Here is an 18,915-nt window from a genome sequence, read left to right on the forward strand (position 1 = left end):
TACGATTGAAGATTGTTTAGACACGTCATATTCTAACAATCGTTCAACATTCGCGCGAATATAATTCGTTGCACATTATAACTGTTACTCTACTCTGAACGTTTGAGCGATTTCATTATTATCGGCTTTAACGCAAAGTAGATGGAATTACGTCCTATAGACAATTAAAATAATGTGTTTGAAGCCTTAAAACACATTACACTCGCGTATTTGAATGACACACTTTGTTCATCGAAGTTGCCATATTGTTTTGCTTCGCAGTATTAACGCGCATGCGCACAACTGCAAAAAGCGCTTAATCTGTCGATAATACAAATTTTTTACGAACGAAAATAGTTTTATTTTCTAAGAACGTTTTTTCTCTAAGAATGGTCTTAGAAAAATTCTAAGATAAAAATCTTAGATAAAAAGCTTTCTTACTGAAAAAAATTAAGAATTAGAAAATTCTATGTAAAATATCTAAGAAATGTTCAGAATACCGCCCCTGTTCTGTTCAGCTCAAGATGGCATTAGAACTAATGTTTTGACCAACTTTAATGAAGATTGAACAATTAATGTTACTTTTACAGTTCTTACATGGTTTTACTATAGCCATATTAGGCTAAATTAACGCTCCCTGCTTCCTAGCGTACACGTTTTTCAATTGACCGGAACCATTTTCCAACACACCCAAGATATCATTAGATTAAATGTTCTGACAGTTCATGAAGATTGGACTATCAATGAGACTTTTAGAGTGTTAACAAGTTTAAAAAAAAGCAATATAAGAAACAATGTCCCGCCCCTGGTGGACATGGTTTTCAACCAACTGTAACCATTTTCGGACTTGTCCAAGATATCAGTAGGACAAATCTCCTGATCAACTTTCATTAAGACCAGACAATAAATGTTGCCTCTAGTGTTAACAAGGTTTTACTGTAGCAATATATAGCCATATTAGGAAAAATGCCCCGCCCCCTGGTGCTCATGTTTATCAACCAACCAAAACCATTTTTAAACTCGTCCAAGATATCATTGGGGCAATTCTTCTGGCTAAGTTTTATGAAGATCAGACAAAAATGTGGCGTGTGTAGTTTTAACAATGTTTTATTATAGCCATATAAACCCATATAATGAAAAATGCCCTGTCGCCCCCCTGCTAACCATGTTTTTCAAGCATCCGTAACCATTTTCAAGCTCGTCCAAGACATCATTGGGGTGAATGTTCTGACCGAATTTCATGAAGATTGGACAATAAATGTGGCCCCCTCGAGAGTGTTAACAAGGCAAATGTTGACGCTGCACAACGCACAATGGACAAAAGGCGATCATTAAAGATCACCATGAGCACATTGTGCTCAGGTGAGCTAAACATTTGGTATTTACTACCTTTTAATATTCATCGGAGAATATGCTGTAATATTATCAATAGACACAATTTTTAAGATTACAATGTGAGTAGGGAAAATAATTTTGCACTATTTTATGGTGAATCTCACATTCTTTCATCATGATTTTGCTACTTTATATAATACTATCATATTTTCAATTTCTTCAAATTAATTAAGAGGTAATACATGCTAAACATTAAAGAACTGTAACAGGATATATTGTTTAAATGTACAGTTCACAACTACCTTCCTACCATGTGTTTGTATACCTTATAAGAAACACATTTTAAAACTCTATATTCAATAAAAGCATACATAATTCTAAACCATTTAACACACATTGAATACGGTTACCATACCTCATTGTCTATCCTAGAGTCATCATAACCCAGGCTGCGCTGCCCGATCCCAATTGGCGATACCCTGTAATCGTTAAAATTGTCTTCGTTTACAGTATCATGCGTGTCCAGGGGGCTTTTCCCAGCAGATCTATCCTGCACATGCGCAGTGCTGCTGAAACGCATGTCTGCATGTTAGTGAAGTGTTAGAGGCTTGAAAATACATGTAATATAATTATGTTATGATATCGCAGAGATGGGAACTAACTTTTTACTATTGGTTGCCAGCACGGGCAACAATCTTTAGTATGTTAAATTCAATAAAATATGATGATTTTTAAAGAGAATATACAGCGCTACATGACTCAATAATTTAGTATATGATGTAAACTTTAAGGCAACGTTAATTGTTTAAATAAAAATACATAGGAACTTCCTGATAATCATTAGCCATTTTTCAATGTGCATGCCAAATTTCAGATCCATCCTTAACAAAGAAATGCTTGAAAATGCATTGTATAATGACGCCTGATAAGCGACTTTCGCTGTCGGTACTTTGATTGATAAAGGGCGTTCAAGAGTAAACAAATAAAATCAATAATACAAACAAGTCAATATACAAGAGTATCGTTGCATGCGATGTCAAAAAAGAAATAAAAATTGTTAAAACAATGTTTATGGATTTATTCAGCACAAATTGGTTCATATATGAGAATAATGAGATGCTCAAGAAGAGTTTATGTATGTATTTTTTATATTTTCGATTAAAAAAGCAGTTTTTTCTTTAAAATTCAGAATGATTTTTAAAGTCATGAAACAAAACACATTTAGGTGATTTTATGTGACGAGGCCTGTTTTGCGTTAAGGTTATAATATAACACACCAGAAGCAGCTGGAAATATTTGGCTGATCTTTTTTTTTTAAATGTGTGAACTTCTTCAGTCTTCTTGTGTGTTTCTGAATTTCCATTTGGTTTAATATAATATGTTAAATGCGTTCACATTTTAATCTGATAATGAGTGCATTTAATGCATTGATTTTGGTTGAGAAGAGGAGACATATTTAAGAAAATTAAAGAGATGTGTTTGTCAGATACACAATTCCCCCTATTGCGCCGCTTTGAAATACAATTTCAATATATCATTCGGAAGGTTTACAAATTATCACCCTTTTAAAGCTTATTACTTTCCTTGGATTGTATTTTTTTACTTTTGTCCTTGAAGGATGACCTTGACCTTTCACCACTCAAAAAGTGCAGCTTCATGAGATACACATGCATGACAAATATCAAGTTGCTATCTTCAATATTCAAAACGTTATGACCAAACTTTAACGAAGGTTAAAGTTGTGGGACACACACAATGAATAAATGCCAGACAGACAGGCCAAAAACAATATACCCCCCGATCTTTCGATCCGAGGGCATAAAAAACAAAAATGAAGTAACGAAAATGGAATGACCTTTTGTTCCCTGGATTTTTAAGTTCTCATATGCCAACAAAAATCTTCTAAGTGACAGGTTATTTGAATTAGACAAATTGTGGTGGAATGACAGCAGTATGCAATTATGCTAATGTCTCGCCAACATTTAGCCCTGTTTCAAGTCTGATCTCAACACGATCTGTCAAACTCCCGTATGTAGGTGATAGGAAAATTTATATTTGCAAGTTATTAGTGCTGAGCCTTTTGAATTTTAGGATAATATTGGTGAAATGACCAAACTATGTCGGTGTCAATATTGGTCTGGGAGTGCACACTTTTGCAGTTTAAATCTTGGGCCAAGGTAAATCCTGATATTTGACTGTTATCAGGCTGACAATAATTGTTTGCTATGGTGTGTCTGACAAGCCTTTATAATGTTCCATGGAGTTTCCGAATAAACATGGGTGTCCACAAATGCTATCCACAAATATTACGAGTGTACTAAATATACGAGAACTGATATGTCAGCAATATTTTCCTGTAGCTTTTTCTTCATAATAAGTTTATATCGAAAGCAATTTATCAGCAGCTGAAAATCTATACTCACTACTAATAATTAAATAACCATAATTCAATATGGTATAAACACTTTTAGACTTTTTTTAACTGTTTAGTTATCTACGTCTCTGCCTATATGTAGAGTGTACCACATTGCTAATAGACTGTGAAACTTGCACAATGATGATAATTGCATTTTTTATTGTTTTCTTCTACACTGTGAGTGTGAGTTGATAACGATAATCACTACAGTATCGATATAGCTATGCTTTTTTTATTTTGAAATATGACCACGCAATTTTAAATTCATTTGAAATGACAGAAAATTAGCATAAACTGTTTAGACGTAGAGAGATTTCTGCCCCAAATAAAATTAGAACAGAATCCACGGGTTGTAGAATTCTTTTCGTCTAGACTACCACAGCTATTAAATGCAAACCCACTTAAAAGTTATCTAGATCTTTAGAATTTAGTTACTCACTGGTCGCTGACGTAATCATTTGGCTCGAAATCATCTTCAGCAGTTCCAACGTAATCATCTTGCCATATTGCTCTGCAAAACGCACCACTTATTAAATAAAATACAAAATAAATAGTGATTGTTTTCATTTTAACAAAATGTTTCTGTGTGTGACGTCATTTTTCACAACCTTTCCGCGATTTTTTTATGACGTCATAAATACAATGAAAGAAATTTCGAGGACCATCAGTCAAAACACTTTATCTGATGTGTTTTGTGTTTTTATGCGCTTGATAACAAAACAGAATAATATGACATTTTACATTTAACCGCGGTATTCTAAACAAGAAAACTCTTGAAATAAGATTTTCGCATATTCTGACTTTGAACGAAAGTTAGAAAAATTGTAACGATTCTTAATTCATAAATAACGTCATGGGAAAATGGGTCTAATGGAGTTTCGGCCAGCGTAGCTCAAGCCTGGTCTGCGCAATTACGCAGCCTGGTCAGTGGCAATTACGCAGCCTGGTCAGTAGCAATTACGCAGCCTGGTCAGTAGCAATTACGCAGCCTGGTCAGTAGCAATTACGCAGCCTGGTCAGTAGCAATTACGCAGCCTGGTCAGAAGCTACGCTGTCCGCTATAAAATCAAACAAGGCTTCAGGTCAAAATATACTAAAATATTCCCTTAACAAATTAAATGTAACAGCAATAACTTTAACAACAAATAAAGTCAAACTGAGAGACCCTCAAAACCATGCCTTTTCTTAAAGAACATTCCAATATAAAGAAGTGAAACTCCAGCTGCTGGAGCAGTATTGAATATTCATTAAAAACAATTAGTTGGTCCTTTATTTAAGGCAAGTGACCGATTGCCTAAACAGTACAAAACAGCACAATACAAACCAACATAAACACAAAATATGAATAAAGCTGGGGTCACCGCCTTGGAACGGTCAATGCAAAGCATTGGGGGTTTAAACCTGGTTATAGAGCGCTCAACCTCACACTTGGCCCAGCAATATTCATAATACATTTAAGTGTAAATAAAATTTAACGTCATAGCATTGTAACTCAAATTAAACAATAATAAAAGGGAATTAAAACGCATTCAATTTAATTACTATTTAATTACTCAATTGCATTGAAGATACAAGAGTAACAGAATTACAACTTTTTGACGAACGATCAAATAAAACTATTAACAATTGTCAACTACATTCCTTCTTTATAGAAAAGATTTGAGAATGTAGAATCATAGAGTTAATATCTCAGATAATCGTCGCGCAAATACAGGAAGAAGCAGCAATAATGGGTGTAAAAATTCCATATTACATAGCTTGGTTGTTTATGTGACTGCTAAACAAATTAAAAAATAATTAAATCAAACAAGAAACGCCTATCAGAGAGAAAATATAAATAAAATGGAACATTATAAACCCAATGACCTATGCATGTAGATTACAACTGGGAAAGTCGGTCGTATGACGTCACAAAAATCCATAATGACATAATGACGTGAACAAATTCCAAGGGCAGTACTAAATAAAAATATTAATGGGGCTGTGCTACTAATAAAACAAGTTTACGTGATTTAATATTAAGAAGCAAATGAATACAAATGGTAATACCATTAAAGCGACATTATTGGAATCAAACAGTATATAGGTGTTTCGACAACTGAAGACAGAAATGATTTGATGTACGATTTGAGTCCAAATGTAGTTTACATGCAGATTTGTTCATACGACACAATGACACAATTTTATTCAACAGTGAAAAATGCCTATAATGTAGTATTAATGCAGATTTGTTCATATACGACACAATGACAAAATTTTATTCAACAGTGAAAAATGCCTATAATATCACTAATGATTCCAAATTTTAAGGGAAGAAAGATATAGTGAATCGAAAACCATCAAACACGTGTTTTTAAGTACATAAGCATCGTATCCTTTTGATAAAAACAAGTTAATTAAATTGAAAAGTTGAATATGAACATTTGGTTTAACATATTTTAATTTGCGGACACGCTTCAAAACATCTCCATAAAATGATGGATGGGAGATTCCATTATTTAAATGCCATTTTAAAGAAACATTATATTTTGAAATTAAATCACCATACTTAGAGTAAAATCTAGCAAATTTATTTCTTAGGTTATGATACAAAAAGCCTTGTTTTAGCAATTTTTTAGTTAATATTAGATTACGATCATTAAAATCTTTAATACACGAACATGCTCTAGCATAACGTACCAACTGCGAAATGTAAATACCATAGGAAGGTCCTTTAGGGATGTTGCCATCTAGAAACGGAAAATTCACAATTTCAAAGTTAAAATCGTCCCGTTTGTCGTATAAACTAGTTTTGATCAAATTATTATTAATAGTTAAATGTAAGTCTAAATACGCAGCGTCTGTATTGGATATACACGATCTATTTAAGACTAGTTCTTTTGGGTAGATTTTGTGAATATATTGTTCAAATAATGGATTATCTAAATTAAGTATGTCATCAATGTACCTACTAGTAAGGTTAAAACAATTAATCAAATCTACTTGCTTAGTTTTAGATAATTCTAACATAAATTCGCTTTCATAACAATATAAAAAAAGGTCAGCTATAAGTGGCGCACAATTAGTACCCATAGGAACGCCAATAATTTGTTTAAATATTTTACCATTAAATTCAACAAACAAGTTATCCAAAAGAAAAGTAAGTGCTGCACAAAAGTCAAGACCAGTCCAAATGATGTAATTATCTAATATCTGATTAGTAAAAAAAGCTGTTTTAGTGTTTAAAGCTAGATACAAACATTTCTCTCTAGCAAAAGTTTTTTCAATCAAAGAAACAAGTTTGGATTTTATTAAAGCGTGAGGAAGCGTTGTATATAGTGTCGAAAAATCATAAGTACTTACCTGTGACACCTTATATTTTTTATTTTCAATTTTATCAATAACTTCTAAGGTGTTTTTTATTGACCAAAATAGGTTAATATTACTATTTTCATAAACTTTATCACAAAATTTAGCTATATGATATCTAATAGCACTCAATGCAGATGTAAGATACACTGATAATTGTTTGGTGGTACAAGACACTGAATTAGCGATAAAACGACTTTTATATGGCGTCTTATGTAATTTAGGTATCCAGTAAAGTGATGGCAATTTCTTGTCAGTAATATTGACTATTACATTTAACTTTATGCATTGCGCAATATGGTCGGTAATAATTTCATTAGGTTGCTTATTGTACTCACAATATGATGTAGTTTGTGAAAGTTCTTGTGAAATAGTTTGAACATAAAACACTCGTCATATTATGATAACATTATTAGCAGCCTTATCAGCAGGAACTAAGACGAATTTAGATTTTAAGTCTTCAAGCAATTTACAGAGATTTTGTTTATTAAATTTAGGTGAATGTGGTAGGGCCAAAGGATGTGTATCATAAAAAAATATTTTATTCATGGCCATACTAAATATTTTTGTTTTCCAATCATTGAGTGCAGTATTTTCAGCATTTTCCTTCCTGCACCATTTAGTGCAATAATCATGTAAGGATGTTACGATATTCTTAATGCAGTCATCAAAATCAACAGGAATAGGCAGTCTGTACTTAGGGCCTCTGCGTAGCAAATTTCTAAGGTTTTTATTTTGAATGAAATTAAGGTCCCCAGTAATAATATGTCCAACTGGACCATATATATATTTAGAACTAGTACAGTCACCTAATGTAGGACAATTTCTAATTACATTTTTATCTGTGGAAATAGAATTATAATTAAAAACGATACTTCTTACAGGTCTACTATATTTGTAGCAAATAAGTGGTGATTCAGTATTGCGGAAATAAGGGGGAATCAACCGACGTACATTTTTATCATTGAATATTTTAGGAAGGTCAATTAAATCAAGACCTTTGTTACAAAACTCAATTTTGATACGATTTCTAGTTTTGTTAAGTACATTTTCAATAAAAGGTTTAAGATAGTAGTCAGTGAAAGATTCAATAATACAAGCACATTCATATAGAGGGTCAGATTGAAGTAAAATAAGTTTACATTCCTTATCAATATGCGCCAACGAAGAAACAGAAAGAGAGCAAAGTGCACTTAGTAATTTATGTTTACCACCATTTTGTAATACTGTGTAGCAATCATTTAAAGAAAGCAGACGTTTAAATTTACGCCTTAAGTTACCATTTTTCCTAATGCCATGTGAACGTTTATTTCTTAGACGTTTACTAAACAAAGAAAATGAATTAATCGATTTATTTTTAGAAATTGTTCCAACATTTAGAATATTATCATTTAATCCAAGTGGGTAAGCTGATTGCAAACGTTTAATCCATTCAAATTCTGACATGCACCTTGCTTTTAATTGGCACTGACTTGAAGTACTATTATTAAAAATAAGTTGCTCCACAGGTTGAATTGAAATATTTGTTACGCTATGACCTGTTTTATTAAAGTGCTGGTAAATGAAGTTATAAAATTTATTGTTATTTTTAATTTTAAAAAAATGTTCCCTAAAACGTGTTTTAAGTGATCTACCCGTCTGCCCAACGTATTGCGCACCACAACAGGGTACATTTCAAGTAATAACATAAACCACATGCATAGAATTTCATGAGACATCGGATTTAATATTAACTGAAAATTTGCGGTTATTAACCGATGAAAGAATAAAAGAGGACATATTTAAAAACTTGCAACATAAACACTTCCTGGAGTTGCACTTATTTATTGTAGGATACCGATTACACGGAGCTAAATTACGCTGCGAACTAGAACCCAGCCGCATTGTACCTCCAATGAAAGATGTTCGAAGTAAACTTAATTTGACTGTAGGTTTAGAAAAAAGTAATTGTCTATAATTTAACGGCAAATGAATACTACGTGTAATCGGAATTCTCAATGGTGAGAGAACAACTTTCGGGTTTTTTGTAATCAATCTGTCCATAGGTTATTTATTTGGCGAAACCACCAATCTTATAATCACATTAATACACATTGCCAAGTCAACATACATAAACGAGTAAGAGGCAGCTTGTCAGATAATGGTCTGTAAAAAGTCAGTATAACCTGCAGAACTCTCAATTGATGAACATACACGTTTACTTTATAAGTACAGAGAATGTATAAGAATCTAAGTATAAGAAAGGTCTTAAACAAGGTTTCTTAAAAAATAATAAAAACACAATACCGCTACCAGCCTCTGAAGGCTGAAAATATAACAACATCGAAGCCGCAATGATTTATTTTTTTATATAGGTTATGCAAGATGTAAACAATAATTCGACGCATCAACAGTCACTGTTTTTACGGCCCTCTTTTTGACGGCTCCTCTCAAGTTGATAAGGGTTTCCCGCAAACTGTCAACGTGCCATTTAGTCTCCAACCTTAAATTGAAACAGTGAATCTGCAGTGCAAAACAATGTCTTTCTTATCACATGCACAAAGAACAATACAAAATAAAGTAATGACAAGAGCCCTACAGAGAATTGTGTCTTCAAATAAATGATGTTCATTTTTATAGAGTATAGCTTTGCACTTAAAAAATATTTAAATATTAAGTATACTGCAACATTCATGGTCTCATCAGATATCTCCTTACCAGAATGCGAGACTTTCAGGCTGGTCTATAGCAACCATGGTCGCCTATGACATAAGACCCATTTTCACATGATGCATGTCTTTAAAAATCTCACGGCGTCTTGTAAATGGAATATCTAAGCACAATACTATGAATAGAAAATCGAAGTCAAACTTCCAGACGGCTGACCGAGTACGACAAACAGTTATAGTAAGATGATTACACGATTTCCCAGTTATCATGACACTATACTATTTTCGAAGTGTTTGTTTCCTCACCGTGAAAGCAGTAGTTATTTTGTCAATGTTATTATATAGTTCATTTTATTACCTGATGTCTTATATAAATGATAATTAATTATTTTTTGCTATTTCCTCGTCGAAAAAGAAATTTGCAATGTTTTAAACTGTTACCGGTGGATATCGAACTGTTGACCGGTCAACAGTTTGAACTGTTGCCCGCTGGAATAATGACGTCATTTCGTCGAAAAATTGACGTCATTTTACAGTTAAACAGTCAAAATTATTTATTTTATCGATTACTGTTGTGTGTAAATAAAAATTAAGTTTGCTGTTATTTCTATGTTGGAAATTTGATCAGGTAATAAAATACTTATTTCATGAATGCTTGGTGAACAGTCAAAACTGTTGTCCCTCGGTATCAGGGCTGACATTTGGAACTGTTGCCCTCGGCCTATCGGCCTCGGGCAACAGTACCAAAGTCATCCCCGATACCTCGGGAAACAGTTTTGACTGTTCACCGCGCATCCATGAAATAAGTGTATAATATATTCTCCTCAATATTAAGTGACCGAGTACCGAGCACGAAATTCTGCGGGATTGACCTGAACGCGTACTTGCATTGGGCAAATATTTGTCTCTGTGTCGTACGAACATGAGGTCTGGTTTTGCAGAGAGTGGTCTGAAGAAGCATACTCAAAAACTGCTTGACTGATAATAAACATTTATGAGCACCAAAAATGTGATGATATTATGTTACTCTGAACATAATAATTTCATAAAGAGTATACAGGTATTTAATTTCACATTAAGCATTTTCGATAATTCTTAGACATGCATCGTTGTATGATCTTCGTCTGTATTTGCCGTCATATGGTGTTTAAAGCAAATTAATGTAATCAACTGAACTTGTTTTATGTTTGTGCTTGTGTTTTCTGTAATTAATTTCGTTGTATTGAATGATACTTTAACGAGCATGATCATTTACATTCCCATGCAAGATATACACAAGTGAATACTGTTTATCTGCATTGAACTTTTGGGACCTTTTCACGTTTTGGTAAATTGATTAAATAAAAAAAAATGTTTCAGATTCGCAAATATTATTTTTTAGTTACGATATTTGCGAGGTAACAGTAGATCCTTAACAATTACCATGCTCTATGAAACCCTGATATGCATATTTATACGATTTAAACGTGAAACATTATAAAGGTATAATAAGGTATTATAAAGTATATAGGTTGCTGTGGTGTAATGGATATGGTGTCCGCCTAGCGACCGGGAGGTCACGGGTTCTATCCCCACCGTGGGAGCGTTCTTTAGATTTCCCCCAAAGACACCAAGTACTGGTTCTAGGCCCAGGAAACGGACTCGAGAGCGTTTATATAAGCCTAAGGCTTTCGATGCAATCGAGCTAAAATAAATAGGTTTAAACTAAAAATTATAAAGCATAACAGACACGAAACAATTGAATAAATTGTAGAGTTCTGATATTATTTGTATAGTTTGTGTCCAAATATATGAGATTAAAGTCACTGAGTAACCGTTGTGAATAACCCCTTAAACTATTTACAAGTTGTTGGGCCATTTCAATATTTGACTTATTATTCCGACGGGCTACGTTCTCAAAATTAAGAGAATAATCTTGCAAATCTGCGGTTTGCACATAAAATTTCTCGGAATCTTCAGCCTTCTAATTGACATAATTAATGTAGTTTTACGTTTGAGCGTGTTTGTAAAATAGCTTTCATGGGCAGCTTCATGACAATAACCCATATTTTTATTATAAGGTGTAAGGTCAGGCCTCATATGACCATTTTTACATTTGTGAGGTTGCGTATAGAAATGCTAGTCCGGAAAATCAGTATCAGGCATTGATAGAGCTTTCTGATATGAGACGCGTTCTGAGAAAACTGGGCAAAATGCATGTGCAGTCCGCACAGGCTAATCAGGGACGACACTTTCCGCCTTAACTTGATTTTCGGTAAGGAGGGACTCCCTTGAAACTAAAAATACCATAAAAGCGGAAAGTGTCGTACCTGATTAGCCTGTGCGGACTGCGCATGCTAATCTGGGACGACACTTTACGCACATGCATTAAGCCCAGTTTTCTCATGTGTATCTCATTTTCTATATAAGGTCTTGATTTACCTTTCACCTGTGTGTGAGCGTATGTGAAAGCATTTCTGTTAGCATAAATCTTATCAGGCCTGAATTGACTCATTTCATATATCCTGAAATTACTACCAAAATGTATACCATCTTGTTCATTTTCAGTTCTCGATTCGCATTTCACTTGCGTGCGCGCGTATGTTACAATGTGTGTGCTGTCATATCGATGGTCCAAATTTAAAATGTCGAACCTACAAAAACACAAGTTTTCAGGAGACGTATTTTTGTTAAACATTTCTTGCACAAAATCAAATAACGATTATTTTAAACATTTTAAAAGGGTCTCATGATGGAGCATGTTGGTATGGAATTAATTTGACGTTAAGTTAATGAATCTGCTGTAAAATGTATCTTCGTCATTTAGACTTGCATTTATGTGATGTTTCGGCATAAAGGACAGCTTATTGGAATAGATTTTGTTTGAATAGAATAAATTATTCCACTGTTTTCCATTAGATATAGCAAAGCAATGCGTGTTTTTCTGTTATACACGGTCGAACAGAGGTGACAACCGCAATTCTTCATTCATAGTGTGGCCTCAACTGAGTAACTTGTGGGAACAACTTATAAAGCTGAGGGAACAACATCATAAGTTGTGGCTTCAACTTCATAATGTTTATTCGCTCAAGAATAAACTGTCTTATTCTACGCAAACGCTATTTTCCTAAGGGATCGCCGAAACCCAAACCCCAATGGTATAACCCATCCTACCCAGTCTACTGTTACACATAGACTCGTCCACTAAGTACAAAACCACTGCCCGTGCATTTGTCGGTCTTTTACTAGCTCGTCGCATCACAGGGTAGGTCGCGCTATGGTTTACAAGTTTACATTTACCACCCGCCCTCCCACTTAATTTTTATTTTAACACGATGCTTGCCAGATTTTTGTTATATTCCAGTGTTGTCGAGAATTACGAGCTCCATTAGAAACTCGCATCGTCATGGCTGGGACTTAACAGCGTACGGAACACCGTCAGTCTGTCAAATGGGCTACTTAGTTCGGCCCCCGACGACAGGTTCCTGCGTAATTGACTGTACCAGTGTAAGAGACTTTTCAGTTCTGTGCGTTACGGAGTACAGCACAGAACGTATGTCTAAACATAACGCACCACACAAAACAGGTACATATGCGGTTCGTAGATGCGTACGGTTGTCACGTGAGTGATGTCACTCAGGCGGACATAGGCGGAAATGTGCACGGTTTTCATTATTTGGTCAGTTATACGCTAGACTTTTATAAGTAATCTTTTACTTTTTGAAAGTCCAACCACATTTACAAATTAGTTAAAATGACCAGTTATGTTTGAGTTACACAATGTCCACAGTTACATGTAAATATTGGTTGTTTTCGGGTACAGTTTTCCAGAGTTATTTTACATTGAGTGAAGTTTTATCTCTGGTTTTATCTCTGGCCTTGAAAACACCATTCATGGATAAAGAATAGAAGTGATGTATACAAATTAAAGTTGTACTGTCATGTTTTTCTACTATTATACTTGATTGTTATATATTACGATATGTAATATTCTTGTATGTATGCTGTCAAAAACTGATCGCAAGTCTTGCCCAATGCAACACGATTTGTGTTTTGAGCTTAGTTGTGTGAAGACCAAATTATTGTGTTCATCGGCATAGTTTCCACAAACACACTCTCCGCTTGTCACGGGGGATAGACATTATGTACTTAAATTTCCCGCCGTTCTCGGGGGAACCTGTATAATACAATTGATCCCAGCCTTGACATTATTATGCCAGACCTTTAAGATAATAAATTGCGTAGTTTAACTGTTTGGCGTTTGTCGTTCAATAATAATATGTGAAAACAACTTTTAAAATAACTTGTGGAAACAACTAAGTACGTTGTCCCCACAACTTATTAAGTTGATACCACAGCTGAGTAACTTGTGGCCACAACTTCATAACTTGTTCCAAAACTTATTAAGTTGTGGCCTCAACTTATTATTTATTCATTTAACTTATTAAGTTATTCCTTCAACTAAATAACGTGTGGGAACAACTTATTAAGTTGAGGCCTCAGCTTAGAAACATGTGGCGACAACTTCATAACTTGTTACCACAACTTATTAGTTGTTGCCTTAACTAAATAACTTGTGGGACCAACTAACTAAGTTGAGGCCGGCCTAATTTAAGTTTAACCAATCAGATCGGCCGTTGCATCTTTACCGTTTTATCACAATCAGTACCCATTGTACTACTAGGTGCTCGGGTTCGAGCAATATCCTTGTTAGCTATGGATCCCCGTTTGAGCCCTGTCTGAGCACTTGCCATGTAAGCCATGGATTTCAGATCTGAGCCCCTATCTGAGAAATCGCCAAGTTAGCGACTTTGTTCAGGGTTTGAACCTTAGTGTGAAAACTAGCAACATCAGCGACGGATTTCCGGTTGCGAATCCAGGTCTGATACCTCCCTTTTTAACCGATGGGTCTTTGGGTTTTAGCCCCAGTCTAAGTACTTTCCCTGTAAGCGACTTGGACCCCAGTCTGAGCATTCGTACCCTACGTAACGGATCGCGGTTTGGAGGCCATGTCTGAGCACTCACCCTGTATTCCATGGGCCCCGGGCTCAAATCCCGGTTTAAGTATTTACCATTTAAGCGAACAGACCCTGATCCAAGTCCTAGTCTTAGCGTCGGACCCGAAAATGCGGAATTTTTATAGCTTACAGGGCAAGTGTTCAGACCGGCGCTCGAACACGAACACCCATAGCTTGCGAGGTTAGCTCTCATTCCGGGAGTCGAAAACAGGAAATGTTGCTTACGGAGCTAGTGCTCATTTCGGCAACCGGTCGATTAGAAGGCGAGTGTTAGTATGGTATGTTAGAGACAGCTGTTTGGTTCGAGTCCCTGTGTGAACCCGTGGCTTTTGGTGCAAACGATCAGACTGAGGTTCGCAACCGGGATCCTTCCCTTACTGGGCAAGTGCTAAGACACAGGCTTGAACCCGGGATCCATAGCTTTCAGGGCTAGTACTTAGACTGGGCTCGAATCCGGGACATATCACTGTTGGTGCAAATTCTTACATCGGCATTCGAGCCGTCGCTTATAGAGTAATTCCTCAAATCGAGGCTCGATCTAGAGACCCAAAGCTTTCAGCGCTAGTGATCACACCTTGATTCGAACCCCGGGGCCGTCGAAAACTCCTAATTAGCTTTTTCGGACTACTGCTCATACAGTGATTCGAACACAGGGATCGTCGAAAACTTAGATATCTTGCACTCGCCTCGTAAAGCGATGGTTCCCGGGATCGAGCCCCGGTCAGAGCAATCGCCCTTTACAAGAAGGGTCCCGGGTTCAAATCCAAAAACCATGGACCACTCTCTTATGAAGCGATTGCTTCGGGACTCGAAACCGGGATCCGACGCTTACGTTGCTAGTGCTCAGACCGGAGATGGAACACTGAACCCAGTCGCTAACAAGGCAAGTGCTCAGACAGGGGCTCAATCTCGGGATCCATAGCTTACAGGGATAGTGCTCAAATCGGCGTTCGAACCCGAACACACAATAGTACGAGTATAAGGTTAATAACGGTGATAAAACGGATAAGATAAAAACAGCCTATCTGATTGGTTAAACCATGCTGTGGTCCAAACTTAGTAAGTTGTTCCTACAACTTATAAAGTTGTGGTCTCAACTTAGTAACTTGCGGCCAGAAGTGAAGGAACAACTAACTATGTTGAGACCTCAACTTGATAAGTTGTAGGAACAAGCTATTAGTTGTGGCCACAAGTTCCTAAGTTTAGATCTCAACATTTTATATTATTTTGATCTCTTTTTGCGTTCATCATTGCTATGAAATATACATAATTTAAATATTCTATATGCAAAAGTTTACGTTTCGTCAATTTACCTTAAAAATACATGGCTATATTGATAATTTTATATATTAATTAGCGCGCAAAATGCCGAAGTTACTTTTATCAGCTTCGTCATTTTAACTTCAAGCAATTGCAGTTCGCCATTACATCACGTGACTTGATTGAGCTGTTGCGATTGGTTAACTATTTTGTTGTTTTGGGGGTATATGCGCATTGATTTCCCGCTTTGCAAATTATCAAAATCGCGAAATGCCAAAAATGTAGGATCGTCATTTCAAATTGGGACCAGCGATATGTATTATCAGGCAATGGTTGACCGTTTTCATACGTATGAGAGTGTGTGCCATCACGTGCTGTTTGATGTGCTGTCTCAGACTTAATATTTACATGATGATCGTATTTTCTGATTTTAAATGAAATGTCAGGTCTCGAGTCACCTTGGTCATATAATTGAGAAGTCATGTGTAAGTGTTTTTCATGTCATTAACATCTTGGTATTGAAAGTTCTTTTTCATGTATTTGTATCAACCAGCTGCCATTTTTGTTTAAACTATTTATATTTAAACAATAAAATACCAATTTCATTTTTTAAGAAGAAAATTTAAACATATTTTTTATATATTAACTTGACAGAAATGTTTGAATGAAAGTATGTGAATATAATCCGAGTTAGGAGTAAAACATTACTTATAACAAAAAATATATTTTCACATAATACAGGGCTATCAAAGAAGACAGGGGATGAATTTCTTTTTATACCACTGACTTGTCACTTAATATAAAATATTCAAGTCCCGTATTAAGAGTACCTATTAGAAATAAGAATTGCTATATCTTTCATCAATTTTGACTCAACAAACACGACAAGTAAATACTACAAGATGTCTAAATGTTTCACTAAACAATTTTGAACAGCTGTTTATTATATTGCAATGCCCCACTCATGTTTAAGAGTGTTATTATAGTTTGATAGATTTCCGATACTTACGTATCTTGTACAATGAAATTATGAGTTTTATATTCTATTCTTGCGTAACGTTTTGGCATTCAAGTTCTCATTTTATGTCTGCAATGGTACTTAAATAGTTCTAGACGCACGTTAAGTTTGTGATTGATTCTGAGATACGTGTGAGCTAGATTCGGCTTGCCCTTGTTAGATTCTGATTGCCCTTGTAAGATTCGGCTTGCCCTTGTGGGACTCGGCTTGCCCTTGTGAGATTCGGGTTTCCCTTTAGTGATTCAGCTTGCCCTTGTGAGATTCGGCTTGCCCTTGTGAGATTTGACTTGCCCATGTGAGATTCGGCTTGCGATTGTGAGATTCGGCTTGCCCTTGTGAGATTTGGCTTCCCCTAAAACCGGTTTAAACCCCAAATGCTTTCAGGACGGTTATTCCAGTCTTTATACGTTTATGTTTAAGTTGGTGTACTGTTTAAAAAGTAGATTAAAAGAACAAGAGTGTATCTCTTTTTTTCATAATTACTTTAATAATGTGCCTAGAAAATAGATATTTACGTTTTACAGAGTTCTTGAATGTTTCAGAATTCTATCTTTTAAGAAAAGTTAAGTTCCATCGAATCTCAGTTGAGCAAAATTTTGCCATTGGTCCTCTTTTGTTTTACATTTTGTCAAGAAAGCATTATTGAAGTTCCTTTGGCTTTTTGGCGAGGTGGGTGGGAGCTATAAGCGTTCGTGTAGACCGGAAATACAAAATACCAGTACGTTAACATATATGCGAATATAGCATTGAACAAACTGGAGGAAAATTATAATTTTTGTCAAGTCTCCGCACTGTGTTCATGTTAAACACTACAAATAACAGTTTTGCAAGCAGCGTTTTGGGTATTTTGCTGGTAAAAAATGCGAGGTATTTGTAATTCGACTTGGTCTAATCTACTGATTACGAATAAGTGAGCAATGGCTTAGCTACGCGAAGAGTTGGTAGGAAAGGTTTCTAGCTCAACATTTGAAGGTTTAAACGTTAAAATGTTTCACACATGCAATGCAATCGATTTTACAAGATGTCGAACGCGTAAAAAAATCTTATGTGAATAAATGTTAAAAACGATTAAATATATAACCTGTTGTGAGTGCAAGAGCGCAAAAAGGAACGAGGTTTCTCACCTGAGTTATATAGGACAAAACTAGTATGTGCAGATTTTGAAACGTTTGTGTCAAAAATAAGTATGTGTCTAATCTTTTCTATTTATTACACTTATTAGTTTTTCACTCTTTACATAAAAACCACAACAAATAACAAAGGTTTGTGCCAACTTTGATCCAAGGGGCTTGATTTAAACAAGCTAAAGAGGACCAGCATACGATTTTCAACACAAAATATTAAAATCACAACACCCTTGCAGTTTCATGGAATACATTTTTTGAAGTTAATTCATATAAGTTTTCATGAATCACATAACTCCTGTGACATGGCTCGTTTTTTACCCAAGATACAAGATTTGAAGGAACTTTGTAGTGAACCACAATTATAAATGACATGCGAAAATAAAAAGTCCTTGGCAGTGCTAATTTTTACCCACAATGGCGTTGTTTAATCAAATTTGGTAGAAGCCGACTTTTCCATGGTGCGCACCAAGTATAGACTTTTCCATGGTGCGCACCAAGTATAATCAAACGCATGGCTCGTATGCTTTCAGAATTTTTTTTTTATAGTTGTTTACCACATAAGTCTACATTGTATATCAATATTGTATTCCAAGCGCCATGCTTATTTTTTCACAAAGGTAATCATTTGAAACAACTTGGTTAAAGGACAAAGCCAATATGTTACTTAAGGAATCCAAAACATCACGCCCTTGAGGTTTCAGAGGATTTCACAATATAAATATAAGTTAAACAAGTAAACCTATCTTCATCCCGTAGGAAATTATATAAACACACTCAGTAGGGAACT

At 35.2% G+C, this 18,915-nt stretch overlaps 1 protein-coding gene across 2 annotated transcripts in view; it reads right to left on the bottom strand.

Annotated features, from left to right (window-relative positions):
• The window catches only part of LOC127876222 (uncharacterized), a 44,019-nt gene extending 39,674 nt beyond the window's left edge, over positions 1-4,345 (bottom strand). Inside the window, exons 1-2 of one of the 2 annotated variants that reach the window (XM_052421274.1) lie at positions 4,170-4,345; positions 1,730-1,880 (exon numbers count right to left, since the gene is read on the bottom strand). In XM_052421274.1, the coding sequence (XP_052277234.1) occupies positions 1,730-1,880; positions 4,170-4,297 (279 nt within the window). In that variant the 5' untranslated portion in view covers positions 4,298-4,345. Of the gene's footprint in view, positions 1-1,729; positions 1,884-4,169 lie in introns of both variants that reach the window. The other variant, XM_052421273.1, reaches the window with a different exon arrangement.
• Positions 4,346-18,915: the final 14,570 nt, after the last annotated feature.

This window comes from Dreissena polymorpha, chromosome 4 (genome assembly GCF_020536995.1).
Source record: "Dreissena polymorpha isolate Duluth1 chromosome 4, UMN_Dpol_1.0, whole genome shotgun sequence".
Taxonomy (NCBI): Eukaryota; Metazoa; Mollusca; class Bivalvia; order Myida; family Dreissenidae; genus Dreissena; species Dreissena polymorpha.